Source organism: Equus quagga, chromosome 4 (genome assembly GCF_021613505.1).
Source record: "Equus quagga isolate Etosha38 chromosome 4, UCLA_HA_Equagga_1.0, whole genome shotgun sequence".
NCBI lineage: Eukaryota > Metazoa > Chordata > Mammalia > Perissodactyla > Equidae > Equus > Equus quagga.
In genome coordinates this window covers 136,065,182-136,087,234 of record NC_060270.1, presented here as the reverse complement: position 1 = coordinate 136,087,234, position 22,053 = coordinate 136,065,182, and the positions used below count along the sequence as shown (strand labels likewise).

General features: G+C 43.2%; 1 protein-coding gene and 1 long non-coding RNA gene across 3 annotated transcripts in view; one reads left to right on the top strand and one right to left on the bottom strand.

Moving 5' to 3' along the window:
- Positions 1–11,450, bottom strand: part of CASP10 (caspase 10) — a 31,549-nt gene extending 20,099 nt beyond the window's left edge. For both annotated transcript variants that reach the window (XR_006888278.1, XM_046659113.1), the window contains exons 1-4: positions 11,298–11,450; positions 9,653–10,006; positions 8,336–8,429; positions 732–867 (exon numbers count right to left, since the gene is read on the bottom strand). Coding sequence is in view for 1 of the 2 variants with exons in the window: in XM_046659113.1 (XP_046515069.1) it covers positions 732–867; positions 8,336–8,429; positions 9,653–9,999 (577 nt within the window). In the remaining variant the exon portion in view is untranslated. The remainder of the gene's footprint in view (positions 1–731; positions 868–8,335; positions 8,430–9,652; positions 10,007–11,297) is intronic.
- Positions 11,451–21,376: 9,926 nt separating this feature from the next.
- Positions 21,377–22,053, top strand: part of LOC124237783 (uncharacterized) — a 762-nt gene continuing 85 nt past the window's right edge. The window contains exon 1 of the long non-coding RNA XR_006888125.1: positions 21,377–22,013. This is a non-coding gene — a long non-coding RNA (uncharacterized LOC124237783). The remainder of the gene's footprint in view (positions 22,014–22,053) is intronic.

Here is a 22,053-nt window from a genome sequence, read left to right as displayed (position 1 = left end):
TCCACAGCACTACTACCTCTGTGTAATTCCACAGCACCACTACCTCTATGTAACGCCACAGCAGTACCACCTTTATAAGAAAGACTGAAAAAAAAACAAAGAAAATAAAATTCTTCTCTGATAGTAGTTTATGAGGATATGAAAGTTTTCATGACTTTTTTCTCTAAACAACACACTGCCAGCAACACGTATTGAATGCTTACTCTGTGCCAGACCCGCATTTTGTAGGAATTACCTCATTCATTCTATCCTCAAAAAACCCACGAGATGGGTACTGCTGCTATCCCCACTTTGCAGATGGGGAAAGTGGGACCTAAAAGGCTAAGGAAGGGCCACTGCCCCACTAATAAGGGAGTCCTGGCCACCTGACTCTAAGACCCCACTCTTACCCTCCAGGCCATTCTGCCGCCTTCATTTTTACGTTATCTCCTTCAAAACGATTTCCCCTACAGTACTCTCACTCCCAAATAAGAATCAGAAGAAGACATTTGTCTAAAACAGCTTTCCGCTGCTGGAATGTGAGCTTCCAGAGGGCAGGAGCCTTGGTCTGTAACCTGCGGTATCTCCAACTTCTAACTGTGCCTCCTGCACAGTATGCGTTCAGTCAATGTGTGTGGCGGGAACCAATGGGGAAAGAGCATACTCTCTGAGTGATGAGTGACATTGTGCATGGCCAACTGGTTTAAGAAGTCCCATGGTCTGGTGCAAGCCAGCAAGCAGAAGCTCGTTACCTTTCTCTCTTTTGTATTTCTCTATCTTCCTCATAAGGTTAGGCACGACGTTTTTGCAGAGCATCTCCAGCAACGTCAGATTGTCTTCATCTATTCGAGCTTGTTTCTCCAGGTGTGCCAGGAGACTTAGAGAAGTCTGCAAGAGAATCAATGGAGTCACGTTTCCACGCCTACGATTATCCCTTCGCTCGTTCAACATTCCATGCATGGCACCGGGCTTTGCAGTGATGAGTAAGGTAGTGTGTCTGTCCCCACTGAGGTAGATACTATCATAATCTCCATTTTAAAGATGAAATAACGGAGGCACAGAGAGGTTCAGTAACTTGTCCGAGGCCACAGAGCCAATAAGTAGCAGAGCTTGTATTTGAACTCTGGCAGTTTTATTGACCACTGGGCTACGCTGCCTCTAACTCACAGCTATAAATGATATAATGGATTAGGGAAGCAGCCAAACAGGGGCACCAAAGAAATGAGGGGAGAATGTTTTAAAAGAATTTTATATTTGCTATTTTAAAAGACAAAAATTCTTAAGTACTCTCGGGAAAGATTGCAAATTGGCTAGTATTATTTTAATACTGAATTACATATGGGGTGGAAGGCACCATAATCTTTTCAGTGATAAAGGCTTCTCAATCAATGTATTAATCTGGTTATAAAAACTATGTACAAATAAACCAAGAACGACAAATGTTGGAGAGGTTGTGGAGAAAGAGGAACCCTCATACACTGTTGGTGGGAATGCAAACTGGTACAGCCACTATGGAAAACAGTATGGAGATTTCTCAAAAAGTTAAAAATAGAAATACCCTATGACCCAGCCATCCCATTACTGGGTATCTATCCTAAGAACCTGATATCAGATATCTCAAGAGTCCGTTGCACCCCTATGTTCATCGCAGCATTATTTACAATAGCCAAGACGTGGAACCAGCCTACATGCCCAGAAACTGATGATTGGATAAAGAAGATGTGGTATATATACACAATGGAATACTACTCAGCCATAAAAAAAGACGAAATTGGCCCATTCACAACAATGTGGATGGACCTCGAGGGCATTATGTTAAGCGAAATAAGTCAGTCAGAAAAAGACGAACTCTATATGACTCCACTCATAGGTGGAAATTAGTATATTGAGAAGGAGATCTGATCGGTGGTTACCAGGGAAAAGGGGGGGTGGGGGGAGGGTACGGAGGGGGAAGTGGTGTACCCACAACATGACTAACAAAAATGTACAACTGAAATTTCACAAGCTTGTAATCCATCATAACATTAATAAAAAAAAAAAAAAAAAAACTATGTACAAATAGAAAAGAGTAGCTAATCAGAAAGTGGATATCGGAACAGCATCTAACTGCACACAGAACCAGCCAGATGGGCAGCATGGGGACCAGAGAGAAGCCACCAGGGATGCTAAACAGCTGAAAAGGGACAGTGTGTTCTGGAAGAGTGAGAAATAGGCCTGAGTACAAGCTACGAGTGAAAGCTGGGTCACGGCTGGAGCAGAAGGCTGGTATCAGGCTGTGCGGGCACACCGTGAGGAGCCTGGGCAAGTGGTCCATGGATCAAGATGCCAGTAGTAATTTTTAAGGAAAACAGTGACATGAACAGATCTGTTTTTAAATAGAAGTTTTGGGGATATGTTAAAGAAGGAGTGCATTAGAGAGAAAATATTGGCAGGAAAATTAAATACTCTGGCGAAGAAATCATCTAGACCTGGTCTAAAGCTAGTGGTGGAAATGTAGAGGCGGCACTGGATCTGAGAGACATTTCCGAAGTATAATTTGGCAAGTTCAGAGATCCACTGGAAGTGGGTGAAGAAATGAAGGAAGAGGCAGAGGTGAGTTCAAATGTCGACAGTGTTCATTGATTCATCATTTGTCTATTCCACAGAGCAGGGTTCTCACAAGCTGCACATGGCAGGTGATACTTGAATGGTATCTCAGGGGATGACTAGGCCTTCACTGCCAACAGAGAAAAGGACATCCTGAGCAAAGAAAATCATATAGGAAAAACGATGAGAAACTAAAAATCTGGTTATGAGGAAATTCATGGTGGCTTCAGCAAGAATAGTTTCACTGGAGTGATGGAGGCTGAAGCCATATTGGAATGCACTAGAACGTGACTAAGGGTAGAGTTGGTGGAAGGTGTGTGTGTGTAGACTATTCTTTCAAGAAGTTTGGCAGTAAAGGGAAGGAGGAAGAGAGCGCAGTAATACAAGGATGAGAAAGGAATGATGAGAGAGAGCGAGTGTGTGTGTGTGTGTGTCTCCAAACAAGGCACTCAGAATGCCAACAACCAAAGGAAAGGCCAGAGTTACAAAGTCTTAACTGATTTCTGTCCTCATCTAATCAAAAGAGATTATAAATTTTCAGGAAATTCCGGAGACAGCTAGGAGAACCAAAAAGGCAAAGAAACATGTGTGCCCCCAGCTGCAGCTGCCGTACACCGACTCGGCCACGGAACAAAGCAGGAGGCAGGAGGGGGTGAGGGATGACTCATCCAAAGCTGACCAGCTGGCAAAGGAGGTAGCTTCAACTATGCTTGCATTTAACCCCCACAAGGTTGTATGCGAACATAGTAATAGGTTATATGCAAATGAGCTCTCTGAACCTCAAAACAGAAACTCCTATCTTGACAGCCACCTACCAGGAGGAAGAAGAGGAGCTAAGACATGATTCTGGAAGCGAGGATGGAAATCCATTATACTTCGTAGGAAGTTTATTAGATGTTGAGTAACACACGATTTAAACAGAGCGTATACGCTGCTTGAGTTTAAGAACACCACCCTGGCAGATATCGGCAGGAGGAGTCTGAAAGCTCTTTTGCTCTGCTTCGTTGCTCAAAAGCTAGTCGATTTGGGTGTGGTTTCCTTTGCATCAAGGTTCTGAGAACAGATTTCCTGACGGTTGTTTAGGTCTGTCCATAAGTGTGAAGGCGGCTACGCTGCTCTAAGTTTGTATGAAAGCTATCAAACAGGAAACCTAGAACTCGCCACGGCAGTCATCATTGTCCCTTTAGAGAAACCACGTGAAGTTAGAACCCTTCCTTTCCGGCTGAGGAGGGTTCAGGCTCTCCTCCACTGGCTGGTAAAGAATTTATTTCTGTGATAAAACCTTCTGGGATTGCAATTGCAGTTAAGGCAGCCTCACTAAGCCCTGGCACGGAAACGCATGTAGGGTGCTTAGAGATCTTCCTTTACACACTTCAGAAGGCTGGCCTGATCGCAAAGTCCAGTAGACATCACTCTGGATTACCTGAGGTGATAACTCAGCCACAATTCTGACGGGAAGAATTAGATCTCCTTCGGAATGAAGCAGAGATCATTTGGAATCCAAGAAGGGAGTGCAGTTTTCCAGAATTTGACCAGGTAATTCCACAGTTCTATGCCACAACTAAACACAGTGACTTCTCCTTTTACTGTTGTACCAAGTGAGAAAAACATAAAATCATTTGGCTACTTGAGCATGGGCCTTCGATGATCTGAAAGCTAATTTAGCAGGGAGAGAAGTGTTTTGAATGGTCCTGACCATAAACATATTTCTGCAGCCACACCCGTCTTCAAGCAGAGTTCCAGGTCTCGCGGAAACAGCAGAGGGAGAACTACATTCCCCAGCATTTCTGAGCAGGAAACCACGGACTCCTTTAACAAATACCCTGCTCGACATCTGCCACCCCATCGCGGGGGGTAAAGGCTTCCACCCTGACGGACGGAGAGGTGCAGCCACAGAAAGTGGTCTCATTTTATTGATAAACCCCAAGACTGGACAACTGTGAAAGCATGCCCAAAGTTGGGAGAGAGTATTGTCAGAATAACTGGAGAGCTTTTCAAGCTTTAGGAATCTCCTCGAATGTTGAGAAATTTTGCACGTAAGGTAAAATGCTGTCACTTGACTGGGTAACCACTTCGCACCAACACAAACACAACACATGGAAAAGATATTCTCTAAAACCAAACCTCCTGGCTTTTTGATTCTCCAAGAACTTCATGGACCCTTAGGATATATGTGTGTGTGTATATATACATTACACTTACATGTGTATAACATATATACACACACATTTTATTATATACATATATATGTAATATATATATACACACATGCATATATATTTACTTGTATAAAGAGGACTAAATGAGGATTAAAACAGAGAGACTGAAAGAATAAAACCAATAAATATTTTAAAAGAGAGAGAGTGTAGTATATAGTAGCTATATACCCTGACAATGTAGATATATTTCAACCCTAAAAACAAATGGGGAGAGAATGGGTACAGCACACACAAAATAAACATCTCAACTGTTGTGAATAATCATATTGGTGGTAGAAGTATTAATACTGATATTCTGGGAGTGTTGTATGTGTAATGTGGGATAAAAGAAATCATCATGTATTTAATTCTATCATCTGCTATGACATGAGAACCAGGATTCCCAGGATGGGAAAAAGAAGATACAGATCTAATATAGAAGAGATTAATTAAAACCATGAATTTGACTTGAAAATAGTGGTATAAATTCATGAATTATTTTATATTAAAACAAACTAAAAAAATAGACACACACACAAGCACACATTTCCTAGCACTATCCTTTGAAAAAACCTAGAAGCAATCATCAACCCAAAAGCAATGATCATCTCCAGCATCTACTTTGTAGTCTTGAAATAACATTTCTCATAAAAAGAAACCAGGAAAAATGATGGATTCTAGGTCTGGGCAGAAAATGTACAAGATGAACCTGAGACATCTTGCCTTACCAAGGAAGCTATCCAAGGCTGTGAGGGTAATGTCAAAATGACTCAGGAACCAACTTGAAGAGGCTACCCCTGTGCAAAAATGGGACAATTTGAACTTCAATAAAGATAATAACTGCAATGGATTTAAACCCATCAAATAGGTTTAAATCCATGAGTCCAAATTTATATATTTTTTATAATGGGTCACTTTCAGAGAGTGACAGGAAACCAGTCAACTGTCTTGAACACTGGGTAAATGGAAGAAGGTATCAAGGATTCATACATAAACTATCATCGAGTAACCAAATAGCAGAGGGGGAAAAAACAAAATGATAGAATTTTTTTCTTTCTTTCTTTTTTCTTTTGAGGAAGACTAGCCCTGAGCTAACATCTGCCTCCAATCCTCCTCTTTTTGTTGAGGAAGACTGGCCCTGAGCTAACATCCGTGCCCATCTTCCTCTGCTTTATATGTGGGATGCCTGCCACAGCATGGCTTGCCAAGTGGTGCCATGTCCCCACCTGGGATCCGAACTGGCGAACCCCGGGCCGCCGAAGCGGAACGTGTGCACTTAACCACTGCGCCACTGGGCCAGCCCCCAAAATGATAGAATTTTAATATCTCCATTTCGCAACCCCCAAAGAATCAATACATAAAAATGTTCAACATCAACAGTTGCTAACATCAAAAAAGGGAGAAGACCAAGCCTTGTGTACCTCCTGATGAAAGAACACAAGACCAGCTTTAGTTTGGCCAAAAGGATGCAGCCTGAGTCTGACAAACCCTCTGAATCCAGCTGCCAATCTGCAGGAAACACAGAAGACCGGAGGAGCCCACTGAACTGCACCAAGCACAAGCGATTAGCAAAGCCTAGACTGGGGGAAATTCTATGGGCCTACTGTCCTGGGGTTTGTCAACAGGAGAAGAAAAAGAAAGGGGTTGAGGGGAGGGGAGTTTAACCTACAGATTAAAAGAAAGAAAAGAAAAAAACAGTCAAGACTAAATTGAGGTCTAGATATGCACAGCTAAGTGAGAAAACCATATAGAACTTAAGAACATGGTTCCTATAAAAGCCAGGACAGTGGTTACTTCTCTGGGGTGGGAGTGGGCAGGTGGAGGGGTTTCCGGAGCAGCTAGCAAAATTCAAGTTCTTGATCTGGGTGGTGGTTTCAAGGGTATTAGCCTTATAAGCTGTATGTTTGTTTTGTGTAATTTTCTGCACTCGCATTTTTTTGTTGTTTTTAAGAATAAAAAGATAAAAAGAAAAAATATAAGAAACAAAACCAGGATGATATCAGAACTTCTAGGGACTATGTAAGGCAGAATAGAGTCTGACAAGGGGCAACAACTATGAGAATGCGTTAAGTGTATCTTTGCACCTCCCCATCATGGTGGTTTAGTTCATCCTGCTAATCCTCCCGGTTTTTCATGCAAAGTCACATAAACAGAACAAGTTCAGGCTGTTTTCTCAGAAAGAAAGAGAAAGGGGAAAATTGTATCATCCCATTCATTCACGCTTTCATTTAGAGCACCATTTTGTAACAGAGTCTGCAAGGTTCTAGAGCTATAATGGTACGTAAGACTCAGCCCCCATCCCCAAGGGACTCACAACCAATCTTTGGGAGAAAGGACCCTCAAGAGATGACCAATCAAAGAATGCAAGAGGCTAAAATACCTGAGGACTCTGAAAAGGGAAAAAAAAGGCCGAAAGATTGTGGCCTAAACAGAGAATTAATTTGCTCAGGTCTACAGGTCTGACACCAGGAAACATGCTTAATGAATTACTAACATTGTCCTCATTTGACCTAGCATATGTAAAATAGCTTCCCACTCTTCAGTGACTTTTCAAAGAAAAGGTATTTGTCAATACTATCAGTTGCTCTGGGGAGAATGGGATACAAGAATGCGATCCACACATGCAGGCTCAGCAGCGTTGGCGATGTTCTCGTTCACACGTTGGATGGGGATTCACGGCTGTTCACTGAGTGCTACATTTCATAACTTGCATACACGTTACATGTATCTTTTGTGTGTTATCAAACATTATGTAACTTAAAACTAATAAAAATAGCAGTTGAATATTATAAAGTAACGTTATAGGGTAAAATTTGAAAATTGGCCCCTTCCCAAATTAACTAACTTGCATGTCACAAGCTGTTGCTAGCATCAAAAGAAAAAATGTAAAGTTTTAAGGTCTGGAAGAGAGACATGCAGCTACTTTCTTGCCCTTAAATGTGACCAGTATAGCAAGAATACCAGCAGATAGCATTATATTCATATTAAAAACAGTACTATTAGCTCAAGGCACCTTGCAGCCCTTTACAAAGCACATCCTCAAATATTTGTCTTGTTTGATTTTCACAGAAGCCCTACGTGGGAGACACTGCCAAGTCCACTGAAAAGGGTGCATGGCTTCGTCAGAACCCAACTAATGTAGATGATGAACAACAAATTCACTCTGCTGTCATTCACCAGCTCCTTGTTTCCTTGTTGTGCCTGCACAGTTCTATATCGTAAAACAGTGGATGCCCATAGCACTTAATCATTCACTGCATGGCTACCGTGTGCCAAATACAGGCCCTGGACTAATGCTTTGTGTCCATTCTTTCATCTAATCTTCCCAACAGTCCTGGGAGGAAGTAGTATGATTGTCCACAAAATGACATAAGAGAAAGTGGACACTCAGAAATATTTAAGCCCTTGCCCCACACTGAGGAGGTAGTCACAGAACCCAGGCCCATCGACACCAAAGCCGATGTTTCTAACCCTTGTAAAATACTGTCTAAACCCTCCTAAAACCTTTTCCAGCATCTTCCCAAACACCGATTAAACATTCACAAAGACCCCACTCTATATGACCCACTCACCATCTGGGTTTTCGGAATCGAATCCTTCAGAAGGAAGATCATGCTGTTTAAGTTGTCTGAGTCCATGCCTTCTGACAGCTCGTAGAGCAGGTTTCTAGGACATACACACATAGAAAGAAATGAAGCCTCGCACTTGCAGGGGACGGCACAGAAAATCGAGTGCTTTCACAAACGTTCTCTCTCACTGGAATGAGCACAACCCGGTAAAGTGATAACTGTTAATCCCATTTTATAGATTCAAAAACTAAAACGTTGAGCTTCGACATGTCCTGTTAAATTAAGATAACACAAGAGTAGGGCAGGCCTTCTGACCCCAAGTCCAGTGCTGCTCTGCATCACACCAGGAAGGCGTAAAACACGATTTTGGCATGCCCTCCCATCTCCCAACTCCATTCTAGAAATTCAGGCTCACTTTATAGGCCCTTGTCAGAGAACCTGGTGCCAGTCAACATAAGGTCCACTGTCGAAAAGGAAGGAAACCCCCCAACTTCTAGATAGTCACATAATCAGCAACCAGAAAAACGGAGTATTTCATCATACACCAACACCTCTGCACACCAGAGAGTATTCCTCAGGTGTTTAACCAGCAGAGTGGGGATGCTGATTTCCAGAATTCCCTCACTGACCAAACGTAGCTCAGGTTCTGAGAGCCAGTTTGAGCACTGCGGCCTGAAGGGCTCCCATCGCACAGGCCATAAAATAACACAGGAAGCCTCCTCCCCGTGAGCCTCTCTGATGCAGTAGATACTACGTCAGTGGACAATTTAAGACAGTGTTGTCTAAGGTCCAACCCATGATAGGCCTCATGCCTATATTTTACCTCTTCGGCAAAATGCCTATATTTTCCTTCTCTGGATTTCGCCCCAAAATGTAACTGGACATGGCATAAATGACGTCCCTCCCTGCCCCAGAGACACATCTCCTTTTTCATTTTACTTATTTGCCTCCAATTATGCATGACTCTCTTCTCAAGTCGGTGGATATGGGTGGACATGCAGTGACTCACAGGAGGAAGGACCGTCTGGCAGCGTGGAGGCCGGGAAGGAGGAGACCGCAGCCCTGTGGGCTGCCTCAGGCAGCAAGAAATGAAACAGAGGGAAGCCACCAGGCCCAGAGCTGGGTTTTGAAGCTCTGCTGATCTCCCAACCCTCTCATCTCATTAGCACCTAAAGCTGAGAACTCCTGCTTTAGAATCACTGCATCATCCAAGGAGGCAGAGAAGAAAAAGATCCTAATGCCAGCCTCCTTCCAAAGCTCGAGACCTGAATGAACACTCAATGGAAAACCCTCCTATCCGGACCGCAGAAGCCCCCTCACCTGAACAGAGAGACCCTCCTTCGGGCGGGCAGCAAGCTCTCCACCTGCTCTTTGGTGTAGCAGAGGTGGCACAGCAGCGACTTCTGCTTGATGATGTACAGGAGTTCCGCCAGGAAGAAGCTGTCTTCCTCCCTCAGCAGCTCCTCTGCCAAGAGATGTTCAAAAATTTCCAAGGCTGAGCTGGACTTCTCCAGCTTCTTGTGGGAGACGCAATCTCGGCAGAGAAACCTCAGGCGTTCCACGTCTTGGTCCCCCAGGTGAGAATCAATAAACAGAAGCTTCTGGCGAAAGTCCATTGTACAGTTATCATCCGAACTGGAATTCAGGTTTTGACCTTGAGATGTCATGGCCAGCCTGCGGGAGACAGACAGCTGGGGCGTTAGAGACAAGGACACACAGCACCCCAGCTTCCCAGACCCTCCCCTGGTTCAGGCCCCTTCTGTTCCAGGCATTAGACTTTCCCAGAAGAGCTGAAAAATAATAATTACTGTGAGGTTACTTCAACAGCCCAGAAAACTCAACCCCAATACTTGTAAATTAAACCTTTAGGAGGTCTGGAGCTTATGGAACTCAATTTACCTGATTTCTCTCAAATCAAAATGTCCCCCGTGGGAGCTAGTCAAAAGGGAGCGTGACACAGCAGTTTCTCCCAGTTGGAGTTCTTAATTCATTCCCAGCAAACGGCAGAAATAGCACTTAGATTTATGCCTTACGTTTTAGAAATAGAGCAATCTGGGGGTTTATATTTCCGAAGTGTCTACCAACCCAAGGACAACAAGATAACACTGCTAACCATAACGGGGCAGGCTGTTACCTCACAGAAACAGAAGCCATAGTCCTAGACCCCAGAAAGAAACGGTTTTAGATAAGGATTGCTCGGATCAATGTAGGAAGTCACAAAGTCCCGAAGTACGTATTTCCATCTGACCAGTTCATAAACTATGTTATTTTCTACACCCAATTTCATTCTAATTAGAGGAGCAATGAATTGATAAAATTTTTCAATGTAATATTATTCATTCTATAATGACTTGAGGTACATATTCACTATACAAGTCTTGGTTCTTTAGAGTCAAGAAACTACTTTCTAAAGGAAGGAGAACATGGCGAAAAGACAAAACATCAACAACAAAGAGTGGTTCTGTGTAGGTGGTATATTAATAGATAATATAAATTTTCTTCTGGGATCCTGTTTGAGTTTCTCAAATTTTATGCAATAAACACATCTTACTTTTATTGTTAGAAAAAAGAAACCCAAAAAGTGTCATTTCAACCTCATCACCCTGAGTCTCCCTTCTGGTTGCCGCCCGGTGACAGTAGAAACCAAATGATTGGTTTTTGGAAACACATACTTTTTCTCATGCATCGCACATTTCCCTTGCAATTCCCTAAAGATTCTAATCTCTAACTCGGGCGAGTCTGCCAGACTTCGTGCCCGTTTGTGGACTAGCATATTTCTGCGGCTACGAGCCTCTGCTGGAGCCTTCCCGGGGCTTTTTAAACGTTCATTTTCCTTGGCGCCGCTAATCAATCCAGGCAGAAACGGTGCCACTGCCGACCAGAGTTTTTGCAACTTTCTCTGCCCTGAAGCCAAGGAGAAGGCTGTCTTGTGAGTCCGGGCTGGGGAGAGGTGTTAATTACCTACCTTCAGATCAAATTCCACGATCTTCTGGAGGGAAACGGTTCTCAGGGAAATTGCCTGAAAATCAAGAAATCAGAATCTTCTGGGTGCTCCAAGTCTCAAGGAAACTCCCATTTGCGCGGGAAGAGAACTCAAGACTTGTTGCTAGCTCTGCAAGTAAAAACGGGATTTTCAGGTCTGAGTAATTTGATATTAACTTCCTGCTGATGTCATCGCTGCCTCCTGTGCCTTATCCCCTCCCCTTTCTTGGGGTTAGGATAACCCTGACAAACAGCGTCTCCTAAAGGCAGATTCACATCTTTCCCAGTGGAGAGCTCCCGGGTTAAGCCCGGGGCTCCTACACAGAACTCCGGGAAGCACCAGGCGCTCTAGCCTTCCATTTGTTACGCTCCTCAGTGAGCCGGGAAGGAAAGCGTTGATTTTTCCTAAGCATCTCCTGCCCCAAGCTCACTTAACCTTTAAAATAAAACTCCAAAAGCTCATGAAATAGGGGTCAGCCATCTTAACCTTTTCTCAAATAAGTCCATGTGCAAATCAACAAAAAAAATTTTAAAGGCAAAAAAGGGAGGGGGAGGGCCGGGCCCTGTGGCCAGTGGTTAAGTTCACATGCTCTGCTTCAGCGGCCCAGGGTTCACTGGGTCAGACCCTGGGCACAGACATGGCACCGCTCATCAGGCCATGCTAAGGCAGCGTCCCACATGGCACAACCAGAGGCACTCACAACTGGAATATACAACTACATACTAGGCGGCAGTTTGGGGAGAAGAAAAAAAGAAGAAAAACGAAAACAAGAAATTACATATTAAAACAAAAGGGAAGGGGAGTGGAACTATAAGGCCATTTGGAGATATTTGACAGGAACTCTATCAACAGTAGACAAAACTGATGATGTGTCTGCCCTCACAGCACAGGAAAGAGACTTTGAAGACATGATTTCTAATAATAAAAACAATACCTAGGGGGCCACCCCCATGGCCTACTGGTTAAGTTCAGCGCACTCCTCTTTGGCAGCCTGGGTTGGTTTTCCGGGCGTGGACTTACACCACTTGTGGCCATGCTGTGGCAGTGACTCACACACAAAATAGAGGAATACTGACAACAGATGTTAACTCAGGGCAAATCTTCCGCAGGAAAAAAAAGAAAACCACAAAAAAACAAAAAACCCCACAATACCTAACTAAACAATACCTAAAAAAGACAATACTTATTTCACAACTACCATGTGCCAGGCACGATTTACCCATTGAATTATCCCAAGTCTCTAAGATAAATACTTTTACTATGACACCTCTTTTAAGCTGTGAAAACTAAGACACAGAAAGGTCATAGTGATATCAACCCTGATATCAGTTTTGCTACATTAAACCCAGCATATATGGGGTTAAAACCAAAACACTCATTCCCTGCTTACTCTCTGGCTTCCTGGCTCCAGAATCCACTATCCTCCATGGAGACAGACACGTCAAGGACAAGCACCTGGATTCACTATCTCCTCCCTGCAAAGAGATCCAGGCTGGTGGGAAAGCTGCTGACCAGCAAGGTCACGAGCTCCCTCCTCTCTGCAAGTGTCTCAAGGCCAAAGACAGGCTGGTGGGAAAGCTCCCTCAAACAAGGCCATATGGTCCTATAATTCAGCTAACTCAAATGTGCAGAGCTCTGGGAAGAAGCACAGAACCTTAGAAAGATGCTTTATCTCTGAAAAAAAGTAAGATTTATGACGCTTTATTAACAGATGTATTGAAGTGCCGTTTCCTTATCCTGGGCATTATCCAGAGAACTTCTGTGTTTAAGAAAGACAAGCCCTAGTGGTGATGGTGGCACAACAACGTGAATGTACTTAATGCCACCAAACTGTACACTTAAAAATGGTTAAAATGGTACGTTTTATGTTGTGTGTATTTTACCATAATTTTTTTAAAAAAAGATAAACATAGACAAGCCCTAAGTTTTGGTCTTCTATTCAGTTGTTCATTTATAAATATTTCATTCCTTGGGCCATTTGGGGAGGCAATTTGGTGAAAGTATCACTTCTTACCCTGTTCATAAAGTACACTACCTTTTTTAACCTTTGTTCAATAATATTAAATATTTAGCAAGCTCTTCCTACTTGTAAAGCTCTGAATTGGGCACAGTTGGAAGCCAAACATGAACAAAACAGTGTCTGCCTTCCATAATCACTATGACTACTACCATTTCTTGACCCCTCTTCTCTGATGAACTGTCTAAAGTTGGCACTATCATCTACCTTCAATAGATGGGGAAATCCAAGTTCAGAGGGGCAAGGTAGCCTGCCATTATCCCAAAGGTGGGAAGAGATGGGAACTCAGGACTCAACCCAAGTCTCTCTGATTCGGAATCCCACGCTCTTGATCCCAGGGTTTCTGCTGCCTGTAGCTCCAGGTAACCTACGGTAATGTCGGTAATTATCGGGCAGGGTGTGGTGATGCTGCGATGGGCTTCACCTAAGCGCCACAGGAGCCCCAAGGAGCAAGGGATGGATCCAGATGGGGATGCCTAGGAGCAGGAGGTATTCGAGCTAAGCCTGGAAGGCAGATGTAGAAGAGAGACACCTGAAGTAAAACTTAAACTTTGTCCTAGCACTGCTAGTACTCAAGAGAAACACTTGAACCGAGTTACAGAGGGGAGACTGGGTGCCATGCCCTTTGTACTCTGCATTTCAGACTTCCTTCTATTTAGAACACAATTACCCAGGGCGTGCTGATGGTGACGTGGAAGTAGTGGGAAGAAGAAACGTTTCTTACAGCCTCTTTCCTGATTGGTTGCAGTCAACTGGGCCCACATGAAGAGCCAATCGAAACCGTCATAGCCTCTTATAGTGGCGAGAGTCTACTACTGCCCTGGGGAGAAAGCGGAAATAGTCACCTGCCTCTCTTTCCTCCTGCGGAGGGGGTGGTGGCGGCAGGAGTTGGCTTTCCCTTACATCCAGGCTCTGGTCCAAGGTCCCCACCCTTAAAGTCTATAAAGTGAGATTTCACAAGAGTGAACACTCACGAACTAGAGAAGGAACTCAAGTGACAGGGGAGGTGGGTGTACCAGCTGGAGAAGACCTCATGCCCCGAGACCACATCGCCCGCTGGTCCTGAAGTAGCAGCTTCTTTTGATTAGCCATCCCATCCCCAGCTTCCAGGACCTCCTCCCTCCCTCACTCCTTTATCCACAGACTCCAGACCTTCCCAGGACCAGTTTCGTTCCAGGTATACGGGAGTACGTTGAAGCTAAGCTCTGAAGCAGAAGACTTTTTCTGGTAAAGATGCCAGGAGAGATCTCCAAATACTGAAGTCCGACATGACCAGGTAACTGCTTGAGCTAAAGCTGACCCTTGAGATCTCCAAACAGTGAACTGGTGGGAAATTGTAGCTAGACAAGCAAAGTGCAGCCCATTTTGTATTCACTCTACTATAGACTCATCTATTTTACCAGGTCTCTTTTCTTATTACAAAAGTGGTAAAAGAAAAAAGAAAAAAAACAAGGGAAGACTTTCTAATATTTAATGTAGAAAAGTTGGAAAAAAGAGAAACAGAGTCATTCATAGTCTATAACTATTGTTAAAATTTTAGCATATATCCGTTCACTTTTCTCTGTGTATTATTTTCCAAAAATTAAGCTATGCTTTTTTCACTTAGCAATACACATATTTTTTCCCTATCATTAAATAGTCTTTGAAAACATAATGTTTAATGGCTAGATGATATTCCCCCTTCCATGGATGTACCATCTTTATTTAACCAATTTCTAATTCTTGGACATTTGATTCATTTTGAATTTTCTGCTATTGTGAACACTGCTTCATTGAAGATTCTTATAGATAAATCTTTGCACATATTTATAACTATTTCCTTAGGATGAACCCAAATGTAGAATTAGCAAGCTGATCTTTAAATTCAGTCTGAATCTCCAAGGCCTTCCATCTCCCTTTCTTATCTACATGGGTTTGGGTCAATGAGGTAACTTTGAAGTGACAAAACCTCAAAGTGCCACAAGATGGTGATATTTCCTACCCATACAATGGAATATTTACACAACCATAAAATGAAACAAAGTAGTGATATAGTCTATGCCATGGATGAACCTTGAAAACATTATGCTAAGGGAAAGAAGTCAGACACAAAAGTCCACATATTGTATGATTTCTTTATATGAAATATCTAGAATAGGCAAATATGTAGAGATAGAAAGTGGATTAGTGGTTGCCAGGGTCTAGGGGGAGGGAGGGAATAGGGGATGTTGGCTAATAAGTATGGGGTTTCAGTTTAGGTAGATGAAAATCTTCTGAAATTAGATTGTGGTGATGATTGCACAACTGTGAATATACTAAAAAACACTGAATTTTTCACTTTTAAAGGGTGAATTTTATGATATGTGAATTATATCTCAATGAAAAACGGGAGATCTAGCATATGGCACTATCACATGTCACGAACAACCTTGTGATGGTTAATTTTTCTGTCAACTGGATGGCTCAGGGGTGCCCAGAGAGCCAGTAAACATTCTATCTGGTGTGTCTGTGAGGGTGTTTCCAGAAGACATTAGCATTTGAGTCAGTAGACTGAGTAAAGAAAATCTGCTGTCATCAACTAGCGGGACAACATCTAATCCATTTAGGGTCCAACAAAAAGGAGGAAGGGCAGGGCCGGCCCCCCTGGCCGAGTGGTTTAAGTATGTGCACTCCACTTTGGCGGCCGGCCGGGGTTTTGCCAGTTCGGATCCTGGGCGTGGACATGGCACCGCTCTTCAGGCCGTGCAGAGCAACATCCCACGTAAGTATGTACTGGGGGGCTTTGGGGAGAAGAAAAAAAGGGAGAAAGGGCAAATTCTCCTGTCTTCTTAAACTGGGATGTTCATCCTCTCCTGCCTTTGGACGTTGGAGCTCCTGGTTCTCTGAGCCTTTGCACTCCAGGACCTACACCGGCAGCCCTCCCCACTCCCCCACTCCCTCCCTCACCCCACCCACCAGCCACAATCTTATCGTGTATGCACTGGAGAATGGAAGGTTTCTAATGAGGGAGGTGACCAAGCTGCATTTGGGGAGATTGTTTGGGTTGCCGTGTATTAAATGATTGTAGGATTGAGAGGCTAGAGGAAAGATCGGTGAGAAAACTATTGTCATAGTCCAATGGAGAGGTAATGAAAGCAGGGGAAGTGTAATGATAGAGATAGACGGAAAAGACATTACAGATACAAAACCAACCTGATTTGGAAACTAGCTGGATGTAGAGACACAGGAGAGGGCAGACCAAGGTGAAAATGATGTTCTAAAGGTGCCATTAACTGAAATTGGAGACACAGGCAGAAGAGATTTGGAATGGAGGGTTTGGTTTATTTTAAAACATTTGGAGTATACTGAGTCTGAGGTGCCAGAGGGAAAGTCAAGTGGAAACATCTGCCAGGAAGTTGCAGGGTGAGATCTGAACTTCAGGAGAAGTCTGGGTGAGAATTATTCATCTTGTTAGTGGCATAGGAATAGTCATTAAAGCTACAAGGTTGTCAAAAGAGAAAACATAAAAAGCGAAAACAAAGGAGTCATCCTGGAGAACATCCACATTTAGGGTCAGAAGAAAGATACCAAAAGACTTGGCCAGAGAAGTGCTTGATAGAAGTTCTATAGTGGAATACCCTGCAGAAGTAGGAAGAGGAAGATGACCTCCTAGAATCCAAGGACTAAGCTTTGGTAACTAAGGTCAATGTCACCCTTGGATCTTGTAGATTTGGTAGAATGATTAAGGTGAAACCCAATAGCAGGGAAGTATGGAGTAAATGGGAAAGGGGGAACTGGAAAGAGTATGGATTAGCCTAAGATTTACAGAAGACAGTGGCTTGGAAGAGAGAGACTTTGATGGGGCAGTCAGAGCTGGTTTTTAGACTGAAGGATCAAAGACAGATAGCTTAAAGATGCAAGACAGCTGAAATAACGCACAGTGTTGGAAGAGGGCTGACCTTCGCCACAAGAGGGACTAAGAAGGGGATGGGACTCCTAGTTCTGGGGCAGGAAGGCCTGACCAAATAAGGAAGCAAAGACGTTTCTTATATCCTCATTTAAACAGTGAAAAACTGAATGACTTAAATATCACACAGAGACATGGATATAGACGTGACCATATGAATGAAGAGAGAGAACGGTGTTAAAGTATTATGCTGTTTATGTTTAAAATAAATAATTTTGTGTTTATATATATTAAAGAAACTGGACCTTTTTTTCAATAAGTAATTTTTATTTTACTTTTTTAAGTCACAATAATGTATTCTGTATAAAATGAAACAATACGATGAAAAATATTCAAAATTTATGACACAGTGCCAACAGTGAGGACAAGACTTAATATAAAGGTACAATGATCAAAATAATATATGGTATTGGCGAAATAACAGACGAAAAGATCAGTGGAATGCAACAGAGTGCCCAGAAATAGATCCATACAAATATAGTCAACTGATCTTCGACAAAGGAATAAAGGTAAGTCAATGAGGAAAAGATAGTCTTTTCAACAAATGATGCCAGAACAACTGAACACACACACACACAAAAGAATCTAGACATATGGGAACTCTGTACTTTCTGCACAATTTTTCCATAAACCTAATTGCTCTAAAAAATAAAGTCTATTAAAAAAGAAAAAAAGTTACAGGGAAAATGTTTGTGGACTGATTAATGAATGATCAATCCTAGTCTTTTTTCCTTTTTTTATTGCAGTGAAATCCAGACAAAATGAACCATTTTATTTTTTTTTTATTTTTTTTTTTTATTTTTTTTTTTTAAAGATTTTATTTTTTCCTTTTTCTCCCCAAAGCCCCCGGGAACATAGTTGTATATTCTTCGTTGTGGGTCCTTCTAGTTGTGGCATGTGGGACGCCGCCCCAGCGTGGTCCGACGAGCAGTGCCATGTCCGCGCCCAGGATTCGAACTAACGAAACACTGGGCCGCCTGCAGCGGAGCGCGCGAACCCAACCACTCGGCCACGGGGCCAGCCCCCAAAATGAACCATTTTAAAGTGTACAATTCAGCGACATTTAGAACATTCACCATGTTACACAGCCATCACCTCTATCTAGTTCCAAAACATTGCCTCACCCCAAAGGAGACCTTGTCCCCACTAAGCAGTCTCTCCCCAAACCCCTCTCACCCCAGTCCCCGGCAGCCTAGTGGTTTACCTGGTGGATTTACCTATTCTGGACATTTCATATAAAGGGCATCATACAATATGTGACCTTTTGTGTCTGACTTCTTTCACTGAGCATAATGTTTTCAAGGTTAATCCACGTTGTGGCATGTGTCAGTTAATTCCTTCTTATGAATGGATGGTATTCCGTTTTATGGACACACCACACTTGGTTTACCCACTCATCTGCTGACGACGTCTGGGTTGTTTGCACCTTTGGGCCGCTGTGCCTCGTGCTGTGAGCGTGCGTACACAACTACTCATTCACCTGTAACCCACCCTCTAGCGGATCCTCCACGTCTCTCATGGGGAGCTAGGCTAATCTGTGGTACTACGGATACTCCAGCTGATACTGCAGAGGGACTTACCAAAAATAATTTGTGCCTTTTTGTGTTCATTTCTTGTGTGATAGAGCCAAAGTGGACACACTTGGGCCTGCCGGCCCCGCAGCTTTGGGATGGCACAAGGAGGAGAGGAGGAAGAGTTTCTGGGAAGAGGAGAGAGTGGAGGATCTGGAAAGGTCAGTCATTTCACCTAAGGGCCTTGATTGAGTCCCACATCTTTATGTCCAGGACTGCCGCAGGCAAGGCAGGGTTGGGCATGGGAGACAAGGAATTGTGGGTTTACAAGAACTGGGTCCTTTGGAGTCATTATCTTTAGCTATCCTAAACATATGTGCATAGTTAATGGGTCTTCTTTATACTCAACTTTCTGTATTTATCTTTCAAATCTATTCACTGTGAACTTCATCCAAAAGCTCGTCTACATTAAGCGATTTGGTTAGAACTTTTCCTTGTGAATTACATGTCTTATGAGGAGAGTATCCAAATCCTACTAATGCCTTAATAAAGCGTCTCCATCTCTCCAACAGAACCCACAAAAAGATAAAATGAGATAAATGAGAGCATGCATGTTAAACACTTAGGTCAGCTCAGATTTTAAGTGCACATACATTTTTAAACAAGAATTAGAAAATTAAAATAATCATCTAGACAAATTTTTATTTTAAACTTATAACTTGCATAAACATTTTAAACATCTTAATCAAACAACAGTGTATCAGTTGGACTGAAAGGTTAGGTTAGGCTAACCTTTAGGTTAAGGTTAGGTTAGGCATTCAGGTTAGGCTGAAAGAAATATAAACCCTACATTTTCTTCCCTGACATACAAGTCCAGAGGTAGGTAGTCTAAAGCTGGTATGGTGACTGCAAGCTCCTTAATGTCCTCACCCAACACAGCTCCTTTCTGCTCACCACTCAGCTATCCCTACAGTGTGGCCCTTATCCTCACAGTTCAAAATGGCAGCTAGAGCACCAGCCACCACAACCACATTCTAGTCAGCAAGATTTAGGAAGGGTTGAAGAGCAAAAAACAGCTGCCTTTTAAGGAAAGTTGTCAGCAGCTACCAAATGATACTGCTGCTGACATCTTATCGACCAGGACTTAGACACATGAGCACATATAGCTACAAGTTGAGGCTTAGACAAGTAGACTATATTCTGTGAGGCTTTGTGCCCAGCTCCAAATCAAGGCTTCTACAGAAAAAGAGAATGGATATTGGGGGACAACGAGTGAGATCTGCCACACAGCCAAACTGACAAGGCTGACTTCAAATTCTACACTCTTAGTGGCATAAGTAACATGCTTAACCCTAGAGACTTGCCCCTAGAATCTGGAAGAAGAGATTCCCCTTTAAACATGCAGACAGCAGAAGGTGTCAAGTGGCCCCTGCCATGGCCTATTCATGGAAGAGGATGAAAGGGATTGGCGACTGGAATGGAACTGGGGTTGATGAGTCAGTCCGCCTAACCAGCGGCTCGAAGAGCACCCCAGGGTGAGTGAGTGAGTGAGACGGGGGTCCCACTCCCAGAAGAAGGAGCCAGAGACGAGACAGAAAAGTGCAGACAGCACCAAGAAGAGAAGGGGAGCTTCATTAGCAATGAAGGACCAAGTAAGTGAAGAGTTGAAAGGAATTACTTTCAACAGGCTTTAGTGTAGAAACCAGTATTCTCAAATATGCAGAGAGATCTAGACAAGAATTTGGAAAACAGAAAGAAGAAAAAGTATCAGCCAGAGTTCTGTCATCCATACACCACTTTTGGAATACTTCTTTCTGGCCTTTTGGTTTCCTTTGAGTGGTATTTTGCTTTCTTTTTCAGCGTAGTTGCTGTAAAAAGTGTACTGATAGGTATTTCAAGCTCGGTCTTTTTCACGTAACGTGAATTCATGAGCATTTTTTATGTTACGACGTGCTCTGTGAAGGCCACACTGTGAGCTGGGTAGGCCTGTGGGCCCTGACGCGGCTCCTTCACAGCTCGAGTCTATCCAAGTGTGGGGGAGCCACGGGTAAGCTACTGACCATCACTTTGCTCATTCTCTTCATCTATGAAGGGAGAAGAAATAATCATGAGGACAGTCACACTACCTCAGAGAGCTGTTCTGAGGGTTAAATAATTCAGGTAATGAGCTAAGAGCAGCTCCACGTGAGCTCTTATCATTTGCATCTAGAATTTATGTGGTTACACAAGATTCCCACCAGTGGACATCTCATCATAAGCATCCCCCTGTGACTGAGCACTTGGCTAATTCTGTTTGCGGCTATGACCCGGCTTGAAACAGTGTAGTGCATTTCTCCCTTTATATTTAGGACTCTCACTTAAGGCAATGTCTTAAAAGTCATATATTTTGGAACATTTTATTTAAGTTAGGTTGTAGGTATACGGTATTCATTATATTTTTTTTTTTTAATTTTTTAAAATTATTCTTTTTTTTTTTTAGATTGGCACCTGAGCTAACAACTGTTGCCAATCTTTTTTGGTTTTTTTTCTGCTTTTTCTCCCCAAATCCCCCTGGTACACAGTTGTACATTTTTACTTGTGGGTCCTTCTAGTTGTGGCATGTGGGACACTGCCTCACCATGGCCTGCTGAGCGGTGCCATGTCCGCGCCCAGGATCTGAACCAGTGAAACCCTGGGCTGCGGAAGCGGAGCACGTGAACTCAACCACTTGGCCACCAGGCTGGCCCCTATATTCTTATCTACATATAATTCTCTCTAGCATGTCTAAAATATTTCATTAAAAAACTACACTCAATGAAAAAGAGTAAGACAGGCATTTAGTAATCAAATGTTTATATACAAAAGTGGCAGAGGGGGCCGGCTTCGTGGCCGAGTGGTTAAGTTCGCACGCTCCACTGCGGCAGCCCAGGGTTCGGATCCTGGGCGCAGACATGGCACTGCTCATCAGGCCACGCTGAGGCGGCATCCCACATTCCACAACTAGAAGGACCTGCAACTAAGACATATAACTATGTACGGGGGCGGGGGGGGGGGTTTGGGGAGATAAAGCAAAAAAAAAAAAAGTGGCAGAGAAGGAGTCATATACTCCACTTTTAAAGTGAGACAAAGGACTGACTTACCTGAGAATTGACTAAATGACAAAGATGGGGCCTTTGTGGCTCCTCCCACTCTAACCACAGGCACCTGCTGGCTTACGCTCACCACTGCTCACACTCTCCCCACTCCAGCTACAAGTTACGCTCCAGGTTTCTGAAACATGCCTCGCATTTCCCGTCTGTCCCTCCA